This window comes from Pinus tabuliformis, chromosome 3_1, assembly GCF_031772625.1.
Source record: "Pinus tabuliformis cultivar Carrire ecotype Pingquan chromosome 3_1, CPIR1, whole genome shotgun sequence".
NCBI classification, from domain to species: domain Eukaryota; kingdom Viridiplantae; phylum Streptophyta; class Pinopsida; order Pinales; family Pinaceae; genus Pinus; species Pinus tabuliformis.
In genome coordinates, this window is record NC_142301.1 from 262,595,111 (window position 1) to 262,614,713 (window position 19,603).

The window sequence follows — 19,603 nt, forward strand, 5'->3', positions numbered from 1 at the left end:
CTTCATATTGCTAGGATAGTTTATAGCCCCTTTGTCGTTTCCATTTGGCATGGAAATTTGAATATTTGGTGGAGGCTAAAGTTGAAGAGGCCTTATCAAGAACGAACCCAAGCTTGAGTGTGGAAGTTATCAATGTGCATGGGCAAAGCTATGTTTTAACATTCATTTTACATAGTTAACGCTTTCCCTTAGATATTATTAGTTACAATATGAAATCAAATTTTATACTGCTTTGGTGTTTATAACTACATTTGAACTTATTATTATTTTATGCGTTTCATAGATTGGATTATGCAAGTTATTAATGTTGATTTCTAGATTAGGGTTTACAAAGAAAGAATAAAGGTATTTATCTATTGGATGTGTGCTAAAAGAGACGAGAATGTTGTGTGGAGAAAACATCTTTCAAAATTCATGTTGAGGTATATATATATATATATATATCTTCTTTTGTCACATTTATTCACATTAAATCTTGCTGAGTTGATCAATTACCCAACTAATGATTGGAAATAATTATCATCCTCGTACTAAGAAATCACATAGAACAAGCGACAAGCATACACATAGAATAAGAGAGAACATATTGATAATTGAGTGATGTTCTTAGGCAAGAGAGTAGTTATGCAACTCATATCTCATCTTTGATTAAGACCATTAATTAACTCATTATTGCATCATTTTTATATAGAGACTTTATTATACGTGTATATTTTAACTAATACATGTAAGTTCTAATTATAACCATTACATCAAACAATTGGCATGCCCAATTGCACAAACAACACCACATATTATCTAAAGGGATATTTCTTGAAATTCTTCATAGCTCTGAGGGTTAAGTCAAGCAATCATCAGCTAAAGTTGAGATCTCTTCTCCAATTTAGGAATGTCACAAGTTTTGCTCTCTTGATCACATTGGAGTGAGGTGCTTGGAACTCAAACATTAATCATTTAGCCTTTTTACCACCCATTAACAATGTTGAAGTCTCTATGAGCATCATGTGTTTGGTTATTAAGGGAAAACATTGAAATTCAACACCTAATACATTTATAAATAAGTGCCTTGTGTTCAAACCTATTTGGACGAATATCTATTCGTCCAAATAGGTTTGAACACAAGGCACCATCTCATCATACTCTACAAACTTCAATTTATAATAGATATTACTAGCTTAAAATATTAAAATATATAACGTATCTATTTTTTTAAACTTATAACTACACTATAAAGGAAACCCAAAATAACAATTATATATTTTCCTAATTATTTTCTTAATACCATTCCCATGCCACATTCATAAGGTTTAGGAAAAAAAAATAATGTCATTAACTTCAAAATATTTGCTCTTTCAAAGATTTATATATGATAACTAAACATTACTTGTATACCACAATCGATTATGATAAAATGCTATGAAAGGAAAGTGATAAGCAGCTCAATATCAACGACTTCAATTTTTTTAGAAAAAAAAATCAATGTCATTGACTTCAAAATATTTGCTCTTTCAAAGATTTATATATGATAACTAAACATTACTTGTATGCTACAATAGATTACTATAGAATGCTATGAAAGCAAAGTGATAAGCAGCTCCATATCAACCACTTCAATTTTTTTTATTCAGATTAATGGGCAAAAAATACTATCAGATTCAAATCATATTTTATGTCCTATTATAAAGTTAAATATTCACTGTAAACCGTAAATGGTGAGGCAACAAACTACAAGTTTTCAGAGTATAATTTTGTTACTTTAATCTGTTATTTTTCTCGAATATGTTGTCTAAATCTCTTATTTTCAGAAACAATACTTATAAACTTTATTGCAACAATTACAGTCGTGGTGATATATGCCTATGAAGCTTAAGACAAATTTCTTAATATTTTCTAAAGAAATTGAATAGAGTTGTTATCATATTCCGCTGGAAACTTGATCGATATTAGGTTACTTTCAAACAATATCATCAATCGTGTGAATTTATTCATTTTCATTTGAATATTCAGTCACATTTAATTTCACTAACGCATCTAACAATATTAGACTTCTATTTCAGATCAAGCTAGGCATTGTTAATAAGCATTATAACCTTTCATGGGACTACTTTTCCGAGGCAGTCGCATGAACGTACAGAAAAATAGGGAGCTTTCTGCTTGTGTGTCAATTTTTTTATATGAACACCATTGCAAATAAATGTGTGTGTGTATTGAGACATTTTTGTTTTTTGGAAGAATACGGGGAATGCAAAAATGTCAATCATTTCTTCTCTGAGAATTGAATCTGGCATCTTTTAAGAATCATAGTCGAGCTTGGAAAATAACAAAACATGGAGAATATTAATAGACTTTTCATAAGCATAAAGCTGGAAAATCTGTAGACCCAGGAAACATCAAAACATTCGTAACCAAATTCACTGTTTTAACATGTATGTTATTTCACAAATACAAATTTCATCCATGCCACCAGTTTACAAAAATTTGACCCATGAATAAATGACTTATTGCAAACATCCAAATTGAACTTTAAAAAAGAAAAAGAAGAATCTTTAAAGAAGAATGGCCATCTAAGATTCTCTCTTATGCCTGCAATTTTTCTTGGTGCATGTAATCCAAAAGCCAACAGTAACATATACCATCAGATATGCCCAATGTATGCAAAAGTCCAATTTGACCGTATGCCTTCAAAGTTTCAACGTCTTCGCTGGGCACGGTAACTTCATTATCTGAGATGCAAGGAATCTACTAAAATAAAGCCAATGAGAAGCCTTAATCAGTATCTCCTCTGAAACAAAAGTTAGCCCTCTTTCAGACAGGTATAAGTGAACACGCTTATGCTAATGATGCTTTGATCACCAGAAATAGCAGCTAAATGACTGGAAAAATCATCAGCTGTATGGATCCCTCAAAGTTTACAAACGATAAGTGGATCCCAAACCCCTCTTTTTTGTGCACCGATTGTGCATTTTGATTCTCAACGAAGTATTGACCATGGATTTCAGGCCATGCGAACAAAAGAGGGTTGGGTGGTCTTCAATAAAAATCTCACGCAAATAATTTGGCAATTTGTACCAACCAAACCCTCGAGTCCCATTGACCTTTCGTTGGTCATGAATAGAAATACAATCATCCCATTTCACCAGAACTCCAAGAATCTTCCTCTGCTGATGAGGATTTGATTTTGTTTGCAATCCTCTTTGACATAAAGAAAACATGAGTGAGCCAGATGTAGAGGAAATTGCAGACTAGAGTCTGTAATTTGCACTCTGGAACTCAGAACAAACAGAAGACATACACAGACCTCTGAAAAGAGAAGGGCATTAGAAATGATCACGGTTATGTAGTCTTGATGCCCCTGAATAGCCCTCATAACCTGTCTGCTTCCAGTTGAAACGGTTGCCATCTGAATGCCACTTACTAGTATTTTGACTTGACATATCAGATCGACGCCTTTTTCTAATATATAAGCTTGTGACAATTACAACAATGAGAGTGATGATACAGGAAAAATTTACAAGCACTACATTTGCATACTGAGCCAGGTCATGATCAATCCAAGCTTGAATGACTTTCTTCTGTGTTGCCGGACTCAGTATAACCCCTTTTGCCATCTCATGGTTTGCAGAGGGTAATTTAGATTCATGCCTTGCTGATGCCTGAGCTTTGTCCAAATGCTTCCGAGCCGTAATATATGCGGCATGTTTGAATCCAAATGTGTAGCGTGGGCCAGGCCATAGACACTTCAGGGACCAGATTGACCATGACACAAACATATTGTGGATAGTTCTCTCACAATCCTGTTGATGAAAACAAGAAAGGCTTAAACAAAATCAAGATATATGGAACATATACCCAATATCTGCAAACCACCTTCAGTTAAGATCCAATACAGATAAAAAGTGTATGCTAAATCGTAATTTGAAACCACTATCTCCCAATTTCTTTCAATCATATTACATTCTATCATTCCAACATTTAAACAAAAACACTGGCGTTGATACATAACTTTTAAACTCATTTCTGCACAAAATTCGATATGATACACAAATGGAAGATAAAATCCATATTTCCTGTTCTTGCCAAATGTATAAATGATGTAGGTTAAACAGCACTGAACCCAATCAACTCTTAAAAGTGAATGGCCATGAAAATAAAAATGCAATAGGTACCAACATATTGGAAGACAACCAAGCTGCCCCAGAAATAAATTAAAGGTACAAATATTAGAATCTTGTGTGGTGTCATACATGCAATTTTAGTATGGAAACATCTGACAACAAAAAAATTCTAGTCTGAAAACACACAAACGACACTAAAATCCATTGAAAAATGAAAGTCTAACTAATGGGACAGAAGTAACATGTAGGCAAATCTTATGCATTTTTATAACATATTGAGCCCATTATCCTTTTCATAATTCAGAAAATAGAGATGATAGATGGTTTTTGTTCCACCTTACATACTGATACCTCTATAGACAATTGTAACTGGCTAAATATAAAAAAATGGCTATTAAGAGGCCTTGCTAAAAATAGGGTAGAAAAGGTGGCTATTAATAACAGTAAATCATGTGTCCATAACAGTCACAATATCTACATCCATGCAATTCCATAAAATGTATATGCTTCCTATGTCATTCAAATTTTATGAACTGATAAAAACAGTCAATTCACTTTTCATCAACATTAAACACGAACACATAACAAGCAGTTATAATAGAAGCACGAAGTAATTATTCTTGAAAACTCTTCTTTAGGAAGGTGGCTGAACTGCTTTCGCTAAATTAGCAGAGGCACTCAACAACAAGTGCGCTAGGACCCTCAAGGCTTGTCATGCACAGAATCAGTCTTGTGACTAAAGAACTTGCAGGAGTGGAAACAAGATGCAACTGAACAACTTATTGAGGCACTATTTTGAGTTGATCCAAGAACCACGTAGAATACCTCTAAGCTGTGTAGTTAAGCACTCCACTGATTTGCAACAAGGAGTTGCCCAGCCAAACGAGGCAATTCACAGGAATTCATTGTGGGAAAATGAAGAGATCAACAAGCAGATTTAGGAGTTACTCGATAAGGGTCACATTTGACACAATTCATCACCACGGAGATCAATTATTGTTCTTGCTCCAAAGAAGAATGTTACACACAGAAAGTTTATGGACTATCCACTCTTCAATAGAATCACAATCAAGTACTGATATCCATTGTTATACATTGATGACCTCATAGGCCAGCTTCAGGGAGCTAAGTATTCCAGTAAGATTGATATGAAGTTCAATTACAATCAGATTCATATCAAGATAGAAGATACATGGAAGATAACCTTTAATACATGACCAAGATTGTTGGAATAGTTGATGATGCCATTTAGTCTTACCAATGCTTTTGAGACGTTCACGAGTGATGATTGAAGTTCTTAGACTCAATGTTGCACAAAGCGGGGACGGTTTTTGGAAGCGGGGACGCGGAAGCATCATTTCCCAAAAATATAGGAAGCGAAGTGTCTACTATATATATATATATATATGTCACCTGACAGGGGTATCCGGGATTCGTAGGATACAGGGATTCGACTGTCGGATTCGGACACGTTGACCCCCCGGAGCAGGACACGTAAGATTCGTTATATATTATTTTATTAAAAAAATATAAATATATTTAAAATATATATATATTAAAAATTAGATATTTCTTACACAAATTCTCATTAATGATACAAATTCATTGATTTCAAACATAGATCTTCATCTAGATGTTAGTTTTACTGTAATGTAGATAGGTTCCCAACAGTTTTACTCATCAGATTCTAAACCACATAATGTCAATTGCATGAACAAATCAATGAATCATGCATACAGAGAGTCATTGGCAGTGGAGACATTGGTGGCAGAATGCAATGTTAAAAGATAACATGTCTAATGGTAAAGATTTAATGATATCTAAGGTTGTGCTAAAATAATATAATATATACTTTGACTTCAGTAATCTTATTCTGTCCACACTTAGTCAATGTTATTAGAACTAGAACCAACCAACAGTTAGACTGGTACAGAACCAGAATAGGCCCGTGAACCAGTCTACTAAAAAAAACACAAAATATGTTGAATTTAATGATTCACACACACACACATAGGTATATCTTAACCATTAGGCACCAATATGTAAAGTTTGCGCATTTCACAGTTTGGGAGTGAGGAGGAAGGGTTTTCTCTTTTCCCATTATTTTTCATTCCCCTCCCGGAACCACTGGTGTTCCCATAGTCCATTAGTGTGTGAATTGGTGTGAACCAACAGGTGTCAGTACCAAACCAGTTGTGAATGGGTCTGAACTAGCCCCCTGATCTAGTTCAGCTACTGGTTTTAAGACTAAACATCTGTACTAGTGTGGATCAACTGGTCCTGATAACACTCCTTGGTAGTGCAATCATGACAAGGACTAAAATAAATCGAGTCTTGAAAAATCCTTATGGGTACATAGCGCCCAGTACGGTTCTAACAAAAATAACCCTCATAAACCCTCACAAACCTCATAAACCCTACCTCATAAACCCTCACAAACCTCATAAACCTCATAAACCCTCACTTTTTTGGAATTCGAATGCCGAAATCGGGACACGACTGGGATTCGATCGTGTCCCGTTAGGACACGTCGTGTCCCATTTTTGCATTTGAATTCCCATCGAATCGTGTCAGATTCGTGGGATTTGGACACGTGGTCTATTTTGGACGAATCCGGTTTCATATATATATCTATATATATATATATATATATATATATATATATATATATATATTTGCATTTATATTAAAAAAACATCCAAAATACCAAATTAGTTGTAGAAGACATGAAAACATGCATATTTTTACATAAATCAAGATAGATATGGCATCCATTATACATCAATGATTAATTATTCCAGCATCAACCATCTAGATGCATGTTAGGTCCCTATAATACTAGTGTATTCCCTTATTATTATTGTCATTGTAGCCCTTTATTGTTATTATTGTGCCCCATAGAAGCCCACTATTATTTTTGTTGTGCCCTTACATTATTATTGTTATGTCGGCTTTGATTATATTGTGACCCCTTAAACTCCTATATATAAAAAGGATGTCTTGTCATTTGTATCATCCAAGAATTGTTCATTTGTGTAATGTAAAGGGGGTTGCCTCCTCGAAGAGGCTGATTTTGAAGTTGTTTCTCTATCTTTTCTTCTATTTTGTGAGCTGGTTGCATAACATTGATATGACCTTGCATTGATGACTAAATCCTAGTTAGAACATGTTTATGTGTTGATACATTTACTTGCGTATGTCAATACGTTGTTATGATTATGTTATACATGTATCACGTTGAAGCTAAGATGTATGGCGTGGAAGCTAAGATGAATGGCGTGGAAGCTAAGATGGTTTAGAAGTAAACATTGAAGATTTGAAGAGAGACATTGAAGGTTTGAAAGGAGGTTTGGCAAAGTTGCTACAAAAAATGCTTCTTAATAGCGAAAAGGTAGTAGTGGAAACTCATGATGAGAACAAAAGAAATGTTAGTAATGATTCCATACTCTAACGTTGGATTGAAACCCACCATGTTCCAAAGATCGATATGAGGAAGTTTGATAGCAAGGATCCCTTAACATGGATACTACAGATGGAGCAATATTTCGATTTCCATAATGTGCAAAACACACAAAAGGTACACATTGCGATTTTATATTTGGAACCCAATCAATTTGTATGGTATTGATGGCTTTGCTCTTGTAAACAAATTGTCACTTGGGCAATTTTTACGAAATAAATGATAGCACATTATGAGGATACAAATAGCAACACCTTTTTTAGCCAATTGATAAATCTCAAACAAAAGGATCCAATGGTTGAGCACATTGAAGACTTCCAAAAATTGAATATAAAGGTAAAAGATATTCTAGAGGAGCATAAGATTGATGTGTTCATAGGGACTTTAAAGGATAACATCCAACATGAGGTTCGCCTTTGGGAACCCGATTCATTGGAGAAGGCATTCAAGTTGGCAAAACAAACTAAAAGCAATATTATGGCAACAAGGAAGCCTACCAATCACAACTATAAAGATGGAAGTGTTGTTGCCGCTAGCCTTTCACAACCTACAAGGTTGACACCACAACAATTGGAAGAAAAAAGACCAAAAGGGCTTTGTTACAGTTGTGATAGAAAATACACTGAAGGTCATAACTGTGCTGAGAAGAAATTATTTCACATAGATTGTGAAGAGGAAGAAGAAACATCAAAAGAAGAGGATATACACCAGGAAGAAACCCTAGAGAAAGAAGAAATGAATCCGACCATATCTTGTAATGCATTGGCTGGAATTACCACTCCTCAAACTATCAAGATAGAAGGAAATATCAAGAAGAAAAAGGTAATAGTGTTGATTGATTTGGGCAGTACCCACAATTTTATTCATTGTAAGATAGCAAAGGAATTGAATTGCTTCCTATATCCAGCACTAGAGTGTCAAGTGATGGTTGCAAATGGAGGAACCATAAATTTCTCTAGAAAGTGCCATAATATCAAGCTATCCATGAGAGAATAAGTGTTGAATAATCTAATGCTTTCCATTCCAATGGGTGGTACTAATGTTCTACTAGGAGTCCAATGGCTACAATCTTTCGGTACGATAGCTTTTAATTTTCAATAAATTTTCTTGAATTTTTTTTCAAAAGGAAAGGAAGTTGAATTAAGGGGTATCATAGGGAAACTGAGAAAGCTAATCACCTGTAATGGCATGACAAAGCTTCTAAAGAAAGAACAACGTGGCGTAATTGCACAATTATGTTCGCTAAAGGTTCCCACATCGAAATCATCTATTTCTCTAGATCTCCAAAAAGTCTTGGACAATCATTCCAAGGTATTTGAGACTTCCAAAGGCCTCCCACCTATTCGTGATCATGATCATGCTATTCATTTGATTCCAGGAAGCGTTCCTCCAAACATCAGGCCTTACAGATATGCCTACGCCCAAAAGAGTGAAGTTGAACGAATGGTTGCAGAAATGTTGGAGGCTGGTATAATTCAACCTAGTCAAAGTTCTTTCTCTGTTCCAGTAGTATTGGTGCACAAGAAGGATGGATCATGGCGCATGTGTCCGCATTATAGGGAGCTCAACAAGCTCACTATTAAAAATAAATTTCCCATTCCTGTCATTGATGAATTATTGGATGAATTGCATGGAGCAATTTACTTCACCAAGATGGACCTTCGTTCAAGATATCATCAAATCAGAATGAAGACTGAAGACATTCTGAAAACAACATTTAGAACTCATGAGGTTCATTATGAATTTTTGGTCATGCCTTTTGGCCTTACCAATGCACCTTCTACATTTCAAGGTTTGATGAATTCCATTTTCAAACCCACCCTTAGAAAATTTGTGTTAGTATTTTTTGATGATATACCAATCTTCAGCAAGTCTTGGAAGGATCATGTTCAACATGTTGATAGAGTGCTCAAACTATTGGAGGATAAACAATTATATGAAAAACCTCCAAACGTTTCTTTGGAGTACAAGAGGTGGAATATTTGGGTCATATTGTATCTAATGAAGGTGTTAAGGTAGACCCTAGCAAAATTAAAGCCATTAGGGAAGGGAAAGTCCCCACACCCATAAAGTATCCGTGAGTATTTCTCGGGTTGACAGGGTATTATCCCAAGTTTGTTAAGAATTATGGGAGAATATCAGCACCTCTAACAACATTACTAAAGAAAGATGCATTTTCTTGGACTCTAGAAGCAACGAAAGCCTTTGAACATCTTAAAGAGGCAATGTGCCCAACACCGGTCTTAGCTACGCCAGACTTCACAAAAACATTTAATGTGGAATGTGATGCCTCGGGAAATGGAATTGGTGTTGTTTTAATGCAAGAAGAAAGACCCATTTCTTTTGAAAGTTGTCCAATCAAAGGAAAATATTTACACAAAGCTATTTATGAGAAGGAAATGTTGGCAATACTACATGCACTTAAGAAATGGCGACCTTACCTAATGGGAAGACAGTTCAAGGTAAAAGTGAATCATGATAGCCTTAAATACTTTTTAGAACAAAGATTATCTTCAGAAGAGCAGCAAAAATGGGTCACAAAGATGTTGGGTTATGACCTTGAAATCATCTACAAAAAAGGGAAGCAAAATGTTATGGTAGATGCACTCTCGAGAAAGGATGAGGATGCGGAAGCATTGCTTTGTGCCATTTCTATTATTCGACAAGAATGGATAAACGAAGCAAGGGATGAATGGAAGAATGATGAAGAAGTGTGGGAACTCATTAAAAGGATGCAGCAAGATCCCAATACATCTGATCCATTTAGCTAGAAAAATGATTTGTTATGGTACAAAGATCGCTTATACCTCTGTAAGAATTCCCAACTCAAACAAAATATTCTTCTGGAATTGCACACCTGTCCCTTAGGAGAGCATTCAGGATTTTTAAAAACTTACCACAGGGTTAAGAAGGAATATTTTTGGGATGGCCTTAAATCTGATAATAAAAAGTTTGTGGCGGAATGTTTGGTTTGCCAACAAAATAAAGTTGAGACAATTAAGACCCCAGGTCTATTACAACCTTTATCCATTCCAAGTCAAAGTTGGGAGGAGGTTTCAACTGATTTTATCACAGGTTTATCCAAGTCCGAAAGAAAGAGTGTCATCATGATGGTAGTTGATAGACTTACCAGGTATGAACACTTTTGTGCATTATCTCATCCATTTAAAGCCAATATAGTTGCTATGGAAACAATTCAAAAGCTACATGAAAACCCAAAGTTTATTGTAAGTGATAGAGATCCTATTTTCACTAGAAATTTTTGGACAAAATTATTTTCTTGTTTGGCTACTCAGTTAGCTCACAGCTCATCTTATCATCCTCAATCTGATGGGCAAATTGAGATAGTAAACAAATGTTTGGAAGGATATCTTCATTGCTTTGTATCTGATAAACAAACACAGTGGTTCAAATGGTTGCCTCTGGTTGAATGGTGGTATAACACTTCCTTCCATATTGAGCAAAAATGACCCCATTTATGGACTTTATGGATATCATCCATTGTCCATCACATCATATTTAAGAGAAAATTCTAAGGTTCAAGCAGTGGAAGATCACATCGAGCATCAACAAAAAGTTCTCCAACTCTTAAAGGATAACCTGACTTTAGCGCAGAATAGAATGAAACAATAGGCAGATCAACATCGCAGCGAAAGAAGTTTTGATGTAGATGACTGGGTATTTCTACGACTACAACCATACAGACAAATGTCCCTCAAGCAAGCTAAGAAGGATAATAAAATATCACCAAAGTATTATGGTCCGTACAAGGTGTTGCAAAAGATTGGTACTATGGCATACAAATTGGAATTTCCAGCATCTTCCCGAGTGCACCCAATTTTCCATGTTTCATGCTTAAAGAAGGTTATAGGTGACAAGCTCCCAGTTCAAACAATATTTCCAGAACTTGACGAGGAAGGAAAAATCATATTGGAACCTGAAGCAGTCACTGAAACAAGAACTCGACAGCTACGAAATCGATCAATTTCAGAGTATCTCATCAAGTGGAAGAACTTACCCGCTGAATATTCCACATGGGAGGATGAGAATTTTATACAGAAGCATCTAGAACTACTCAAGCGTTGAGGACAACACTTTTTTTGAAGGAGAGGGGCATGTTAGGTCCCTATAATACTAGTGCATTCCCTTATTATTATTGTCATTGTAGCCCTTTATTGTTATTGTTGTGCCCATGTTGTCCCCATATTGTTATTATTGTGCCCCATAGAAGCCCACTATTGTTATTGTTGTGCCCTTACATTATTATTGTTATGTAGACTCTGATTATATTGTGACCCCTTACACTCCTATATATAGAAAGGAGGACTTGTCATTTGTATCATCCAAGAATTGTTCATTTGTGTAATGTAAAGGAGGTTGCCCCTTCGAAGAGGCTACTTTTAAAGTCGTTGATCTATCTCATTCTTCTATTTTGTGAGTTGGTTGCATAACAATGCATCAACCATCTAGAATCTAGATTCCTCTTCTCTTGTCTAGCCTTTGCCTCTATTTCGATTCTCTAGGGATATTAGTCAACATTGCCCAATATTGATCAAACAGCCTAATCCAAGCCTTATAATATGGTAGAGAAAGCTTAACATGCCTAATCAACGATTTTGACTTGAGCGAAGGGTACATTTTGGCTAAGGCCGTGACAAAGAAGTTCAACAATCAACAACACCAACACTAGGGTACATATAGGGCTCAGTGCTCTTGATTAAATGCCAATCACATGCCCTCATACATGATATAATCCAATGAAACGCCACAATCCCATTGATCCTGAAAACTATTAAGTCTACTGAATTTTGAATGGGATATGAAATTCTATTTTCTCCACATGAAGTCTGATGAGGTTGGAACCACTCTCAAACACCCCGAGTCATTTCATGGTAATGTTAAAAATTTAAGTGAAAGGATGGAAATGAAAGATAAAGGAGAATCCCTATGGAACCATGTGAAGCTTCCACCTTCTCTTGGATCCGCTCGTGATCCGCAATGGATACACACTCGAACCTCCACGGATCGACACCTAATCCTTTTCGGATCCACGATTCTGCTGAAGAATCGGTGGCAGATCCGTACAGGACGCAGTTCCGCCTCTAGATCCTTGGGCGTGGAGGAGACAGAGCCTGCAACTATGCTTAGACCATATCTTTACTCTTCTAAGATCATGTACATGGATGCTATAGTGGTTTTTAGTGAAGCGTGAAAAATGCCACTTGAAGCACTTAGACCAAATATTCTCAACATCATGCAAAGAGAAGCTACTTGGGAGATGGAGGAAGTGTACATTCATGTAGATGGAACCTGTTTATAATGGACTCTGCTTGAGCCAAGATTGACTTAACATTAATATAGCAAAGATTTTGGCCATTGTCTATTGAGCACCACCTATGAACTCATGACCTTCTTAATTGATTGACTCACAACCACATTGGTCTGGAATGGGGAATTTAGCCACTATTGTAGTATTTTTTGAAGCTCAAAGTAACATTGATGTTTGTAGGGTGCCCATGAAGATCTGCATTGACCTTGTGCCTCAAAAGGTATCTATAAAGAAAGAAACAATGTGCAACCATGTTTTGATTTTGCCAGAAATGATAGAAGCCCTAATGGAGATGGGCAATAACAAGTCCCCTGGTCTGGAAGGCTATCACTGAGAATTCTTGAAGCCTAAATGGGATTTTGTTGGGCTCAAACTTCTTTATGTATACACCAAGCAATTTGCAAAAGGACTTTGGGGTTGCTCACTCACAAAGGCTGCAATAAGTTTATCCCTAAAGTGGGTCACCTGGCATTTTGCTAGAGGTGCTAATCCTCCTCAATATCACGTATAAGATTCTGAAGAAAGATATGGGCTTACAACTTCACTATCTCTTGCCACAAATTATTTGATTGGATCAAATGCAGTTTAATAGAGGATAGTATATACTTGAAAATGTTGTGGTCGTTTAGAAAGGTAATGGAATGGTCCAAACAACTTGGGATGAAGAAACTTTTCATTAAACTTGAATTTGAGAAAGTCTATAACTAGATGGAGTGGCTTTTCATCTTCATCATGCCATGTGCTCTAGGGTTTAATCATTTCTTTGCTTAGGTTCCTAAGCCTCTTTTCTGTAATACTTCAACATGCTCATATGTCAACCAATCTATATTAGAGGAGATTGCCTTTTTTAGATAGATCAGGCAAGGCCTCCCCACTCCAATTTGCATTCAATTCTTTCATGAATTTTAAGCTCCAAAATCCAAATGGCTAAGATGCAATACTACACATCCCTCGCTAGATTGTGATTCAAGGTTGGCGATGGCTTCATCTTGATAAGTCTTCAAGATTCTAGGGATCCCTTGCACCTTTCAAGTCTCCTCGAATGTTCTTTGGCAGGTTCTATTGCAATGAAAAGTAAAAAAAAGTTGACAAATGGGTCTTCAAATCTACGCCATTAAAAATAAAGACTAGGTTCAAAAAAAATTAAAAGGTTCTTGATGCTAGCCATGTTTATCAATCTTATTGATCAGTTCTATCCATTGACGTTTATAAAGGCTAAGAAACTCTTGTGTAACTTTCTCTAAAATGACCTTTAGGATAGAAAAAGGCTTCCATCACATTAATTGGGGCCTCCACTAGAACCCTAAGGAGTGGGGTGACCTCAATATTATTTGGTTCATTAAGTTGGCTTAGGAACCAACTACAAAATGGTGATTTGAGCTCAAGATCACGAGGAAAGTTGGAATGTTATTGTCTTGCTGCATCTTGAGTGGAACACTAATGGGAAAAAATAGTCGGAGGAATGTCAACTTGTAAACTTTCCTTCTAACCTTGGTTGAGGTTCAAATCCAAGGAACCTATCTCACTCAAAGTATTTCGAAATCCTAGGAGGCCAATAAGCACCATCTTCCCTGGAACAGTGACTCACTTTGAACATGCCTCTCATTTAATGACCATTGTATTTGGTGGTCCTCCTTCATGCAATTCAATGGAAATGCTTTGGTAGAATACACCTTCTTGACCAAATAACTTTTAAAGAAGGATATTGTCACCCACCCATATGTCAGGGTAACCCTAGGAGAATTTTTTTCTGCTATAATGCAATTTGCCAACCAATAGCCTTATCATGAACCACAGATAGCTAGCCTTGTATGCCTCTCATCCACTCTTCGATCAGTGTGATTTTCATCTAGCCTACACATCCGATGAAGGTTCATCCATTGTGAGGTATATTCATCATTTTTGTATTCAAGTGCTTTCATTTAATGTTCAAGGCATTCTAGTATGGATCAAAGGTTGAATTGGATGATAGACGACTATTGATTGTACACTTGTTCCCTTGCTTCATCTTGGTGCTTATCACTTGCCCCTAGTCTACTGTGACCAATGTTGCAAACATCGACATCTGGATAAAATCAGCAAAGGTCGAAAAAACCAAAAAATTGTAAAAATCGGCAAACATCAGCAAAATTAAGATACCATCAAAATATCGGTAACAATTGGCAAATGTCAACTAAGCTAAAAATTTGCTATTTTGCAATAAAATCAGGATGTTTGCAACACTAACTATGACCTTACTAGAGGCATTTCTTTCACCATCTAGGAGGGCACAAATAAGAAGCTCAGACGATGGTGACATTCCATGATTTCCATACTTAACCTTTTTCACCATTCCCTTGCATTGTTACCCCATCTTTTGACTAGTTCTTGTCAATCACTCATGTTGGTTCATTGTTGACCGTGTTCTATGAGAAGAAGGAATTGTATCATTAGGGGATTTTTGAGGTCTAACATGGGTCTCCTAAGGAAATTATAAAATAATAGTGGAAATAATAAAATAAGATTAGATGACATCATCAAATTTTAGAGGGAAAAAAGAAAAAACTATTTTTTCAACTCGTATTTTCAACTTATCTCTGTATGGGTTTACTCAAGTTTCGAGCGGAAACACTCGTTGGATGCATAATTGGATTTGGAAACACTCAAAGGAGTGCCAATGTTGGATACTTTCGATGGAACCTGCTACACGAAAACTGAGAGATACATGAAAAACGTGATTGGAATCATGTTTTTCATGTATTTCTCAGTTTTTGTGTAGCAGGATGCATCGAAAGTATGCTACATGGATACTCTTTGGATGAGGAATTAAATTTTGCATCCAGCGAGTAACCCCGCCTAAAATGAGTAAAACCTTAAGGAGATAAGTTGAAAATATGAGTTGAAAAAATAGTTTTATTATTTTATTATTTTTTAATATTTTTACTCCAAAAGGTTGACATCATCATCTTGAATCCTATTGGTTCATATAAAGTTTATTTTGGTTGTACATTTTTCTTAGGAGGCCCATTTTAGACCTCAAAAGTCCCCTAATGATACCTGAGGTTGATGCACTTGCAAGAAAAGAACTATAGAAATTTTGAATTTCTATGCTGCAAAAATTACTTATTCCAAAACTTCTTATTCTACAATATTAGTTAAGCAATTGTAGATAGAACATGCACCAGATTGATGGTCCCATGTAGGTATCTCAGTACATGCTTTGTAGCAATCCAGTGTGCATGAGATGGTTTAATCATATACTGGCTTAGAGTACTGACAACAAAAAATATGCCCAATCTAGTGTTCAATAAGAACATTAGTGCCCCAATCAATTGACGATACTCAAAAGGATTTGCCAAATCAAGACCTGCAGGTTCACCACATAGCCTCTTGAAGTTCATCTCCATTGGAGTATTCGTGGATTTACATTCTGTCATACCAAATCTTTCAAGTAGCTTGACAACATATTTTCCTTGAGAAAAGAAAATCTCACCAGGTTTTTGCCATACTTCAAGACCCAGAAAGTAGTGCATTAAGTGAAGATCTTTCATTTCAAATTCGGAAGCTAACTCCCTCTTACACTGGAGAATAAGAGGTTCACTACCGCTCAAATATAAATCATAAACATATAGTACCAAAATCAAAGGCATACATTGGACTGTCTTGAAGCAAAGATTTGGATCAACATTACTTCTAGTAAAACCAAGCTTCATCAAGAAGCTATCAATGTAGGCATACCAAGCTCTTGGAGCTTGCTAAAAACCATAGAGGGATTTCTTCAGTCTACACTCATGAGTTTCTGGTTATGTACTTCAACGTCTTGTGGTTGCTCCACAAATACTTCTTCCTTAAGGTAGCCATCCAAAAAAGCAATCTTCACATCCATTTGTTGAAGAGACTGTGAAAATTTGGATACCCAAATTTCTTCTGCAGCAACTGATTAAGTTCCTTCTATATGTTAACTACTAAACAAATTATTTACTGTTTCCTACAGTAAACACCAAAACTAATACACTGCAGCCTTCACCATTTAAATAAAATGCGGAAATAAGAAACTGAACAAGAAAGAAATACACAACACATCTACAAAATTAATTTTGGACAAATGTCCCCAAAAAAACCCAATGCGGAAAAACCGGTGCAACAACTGAGGGTTTTTACTATTAAGCAGTAGTAATTTCTGAATACAATCTCTGAATGCCTTCTTGGCTATCCAGTACAAAGAATATCACTGACAGAGAAATAACTGAGATTACCTCACACTATCAATGGAGATCTGACTGATCCAACCACAAAATGACTTGCCCCTTGTTGCCTTTGCGCAGTCACTGCGTCAGCCTAACGTCACAGCGTCTAGGGATAGCGCCACTCCCTTTGTTGATCGATTTTCCTCCCAGGAACTTCGATTCTCACCTCCCGGCTTCTGGCTTCTGATATCGATTCCTCCAGCAAATTTTCAGACCTCCTCAAGGCTTCTGTGTTGCCTTTGCATCAGCCTAAGCTGGCTAGCTTAGCCACTGCGCTGCCTCTCTTGGATCTCTTTCTGCCTTCTCTGCTGAGTATTCCCAAATCAGGAGAAATCTCCAATAGGAACTATCCCTGCCCCTCACTGCAAAAGATCACTTCAAAATTCTTTCCGACAGCTGCTCTACTTCAGAAAATCGATCTTTTGATCTTCACTCTATGTGTCCTCCAAGTGCCCATCGATGTCCTTATAATCCTCCAGTTGAGAACCAACGGCCCAGATTAGATTCTAATCAATGGCTCAAATCATTTGGACTCTATCTTCATCTTCTTCTAGAAGTTTCACCCACAGTTTAGATTAATACGCATTGATTATTTTAATTTCCTAAGTTTAGACTTAGGGACCCATTAAAAATAATTAATTATTTTAATAAAAGTGTCTCCGGGTGGAGTTTCCCAAAACGATTTATGGGTATTGGAGAATGCATGTGTCTAAGCCTCCCTGTAAATTTTGAGACTTAGAGCACATCCAATGCTACCAAAACTCAACACTCCCTCTTAGCGAGGAATGTGCTCTAGCAATGGACCCTGCTAAAGCATCACTCTGTTCTGTAACATTTCCTTCTGCATTGATAATGTCTGACATCCTGTCCACCAACTACTGCGCCAATGTTGCATCTGTATTGTTGCTGATCCTACCACTACCAACACTGCATCCATATTGCAACTCCCTCTCAATTTTGCATCCATGATGTTGTTGGCACCAGTACTGCCACTACCAATACTGCATCTGCATTGCAACCTTCTCCAATTGTTGTTTCTACTGCATCAGCATCAGAAAAGCATCCCAAATTACTGAACTGGTGTTCAGTATGATGCATCTCGTTGTTGGAGTTCTGGCTGCTGCTAGTCTCCACGTTGACCCTATAAAGCCTCTGCGATGCTGCTGACTCTGCTCTGTGCCCAACTGCATTGCTGTCTACTCTAGCTCTGCGCTACTCAGTCTCTAGCGCTTCTAGCCACTACAATTGTCACTCTGACACTCCTCTGCATCAACTGACTCGGTCCATCCCGCTACTACTAATTTGGGCTCCCGTAGCAAGGAATTGATCTGAGAGGTGGGATCCTGCCCATCTGCAGTGCTTTCAAGCTACATCTCTAGATCACCCCACCTCCCTCCTGGAGGTATCTGGGCTGTCATGTCAAGCTCCTCCTCGATCTTCGCGGGTGCAACCTTCGGATCATGCTTCGCATCTTTGTCCTTCTTCCTAAGAGGACACTGTGTTGCGTAGTGATTGAATTCACCACACCTAATGCATTTAATCTTTGAGACGTCCTTCTTCTGCTTCCCTTGCTCCTGCTGCCCCTTGGCTGTGAGGACTTCATTCTCTTCCTCCTCCTTGGGCTTCGACCCATTGCTGATGCTTCCATCAAGTTTACACTTGACCAAGTCTCTCCTCAGCTCCTCTTGCTTAAGAGCTGCCCACATTCCTTTCTAGTCTGACAAGTTCTCCTTGCCCGGGATGCTCTAGACAAATACTTGCCACTCCTCTGAAACTGAGTTGAGGACCAGTCTTACCATCTCAGAAGACTGAGGTGTAGACCCCACAACTACTAGCTCATCTTGGGTCCCCTAAAGCTTTGCAAGGAACAGATCAATGCATTCCCCCTTCTACATCTGTGTGGACCTCATCATTTGCTCTAAGTACATCTTTCGTTGCTCGGAAGATCCTTGATACAGCGTTGACAATGCATCTGACATCTCCTTCGTAGTCCCTCTGCCAGCGATGTGACAGACCACATGATCCTTCACTCCATTGAGGATCATTCTCTTTGCCTTTGCCATCTCCTCCTTCTACTTTTTGAGCAGATGTGGATTCGCGAGCACAACGACCACACTGTCGACATAGGTCTTGAGAAAATGTTCATCCAGAAGGCATGACATCCTTGCCTTCCAGATCACATAGTTGGATGCACCATCTAACTGATCCTGATCTCTCAACCCACTGGCTGCCATTTCTGCCACTCGAAAAAGTCGAATGACCTCCTCTCTCCTGCTACTGCTCAGCAAATGAGAATTTGAATTCCCTGGCTAGGAATTCTCTAAGGAAGAAATTCCCTCAAGTGTCTCTTCTTTCTTTTGATGTCTTTTTGCCCAATAACTACCTGTAGAAAACTGCGTCACACTAGGAACCCCTCTTCACTGAAGCTTTTGCTGCGCTACTCCCTCTGCCGCTAGCAAATATCGATCTGGAA

The 19,603-nt window shown here is 37.2% G+C and overlaps 1 protein-coding gene across 1 annotated transcript in view; it reads right to left on the reverse strand.

Annotated features, from left to right (window-relative positions):
• Window positions 1-2,661: 2,661 nt before the first annotated feature.
• LOC149186801 (uncharacterized) overlaps window positions 2,662-19,603 on the reverse strand; it is a 281,601-nt gene continuing 264,659 nt past the window's right edge. Inside the window, exon 11 of the mRNA XM_089411139.1 lies at window positions 2,662-3,794. Within this exon, the coding sequence (XP_089267265.1) occupies window positions 3,318-3,794 (477 nt within the window). The 3' untranslated portion in view covers window positions 2,662-3,317. The remainder of the gene's footprint in view (window positions 3,795-19,603) is intronic.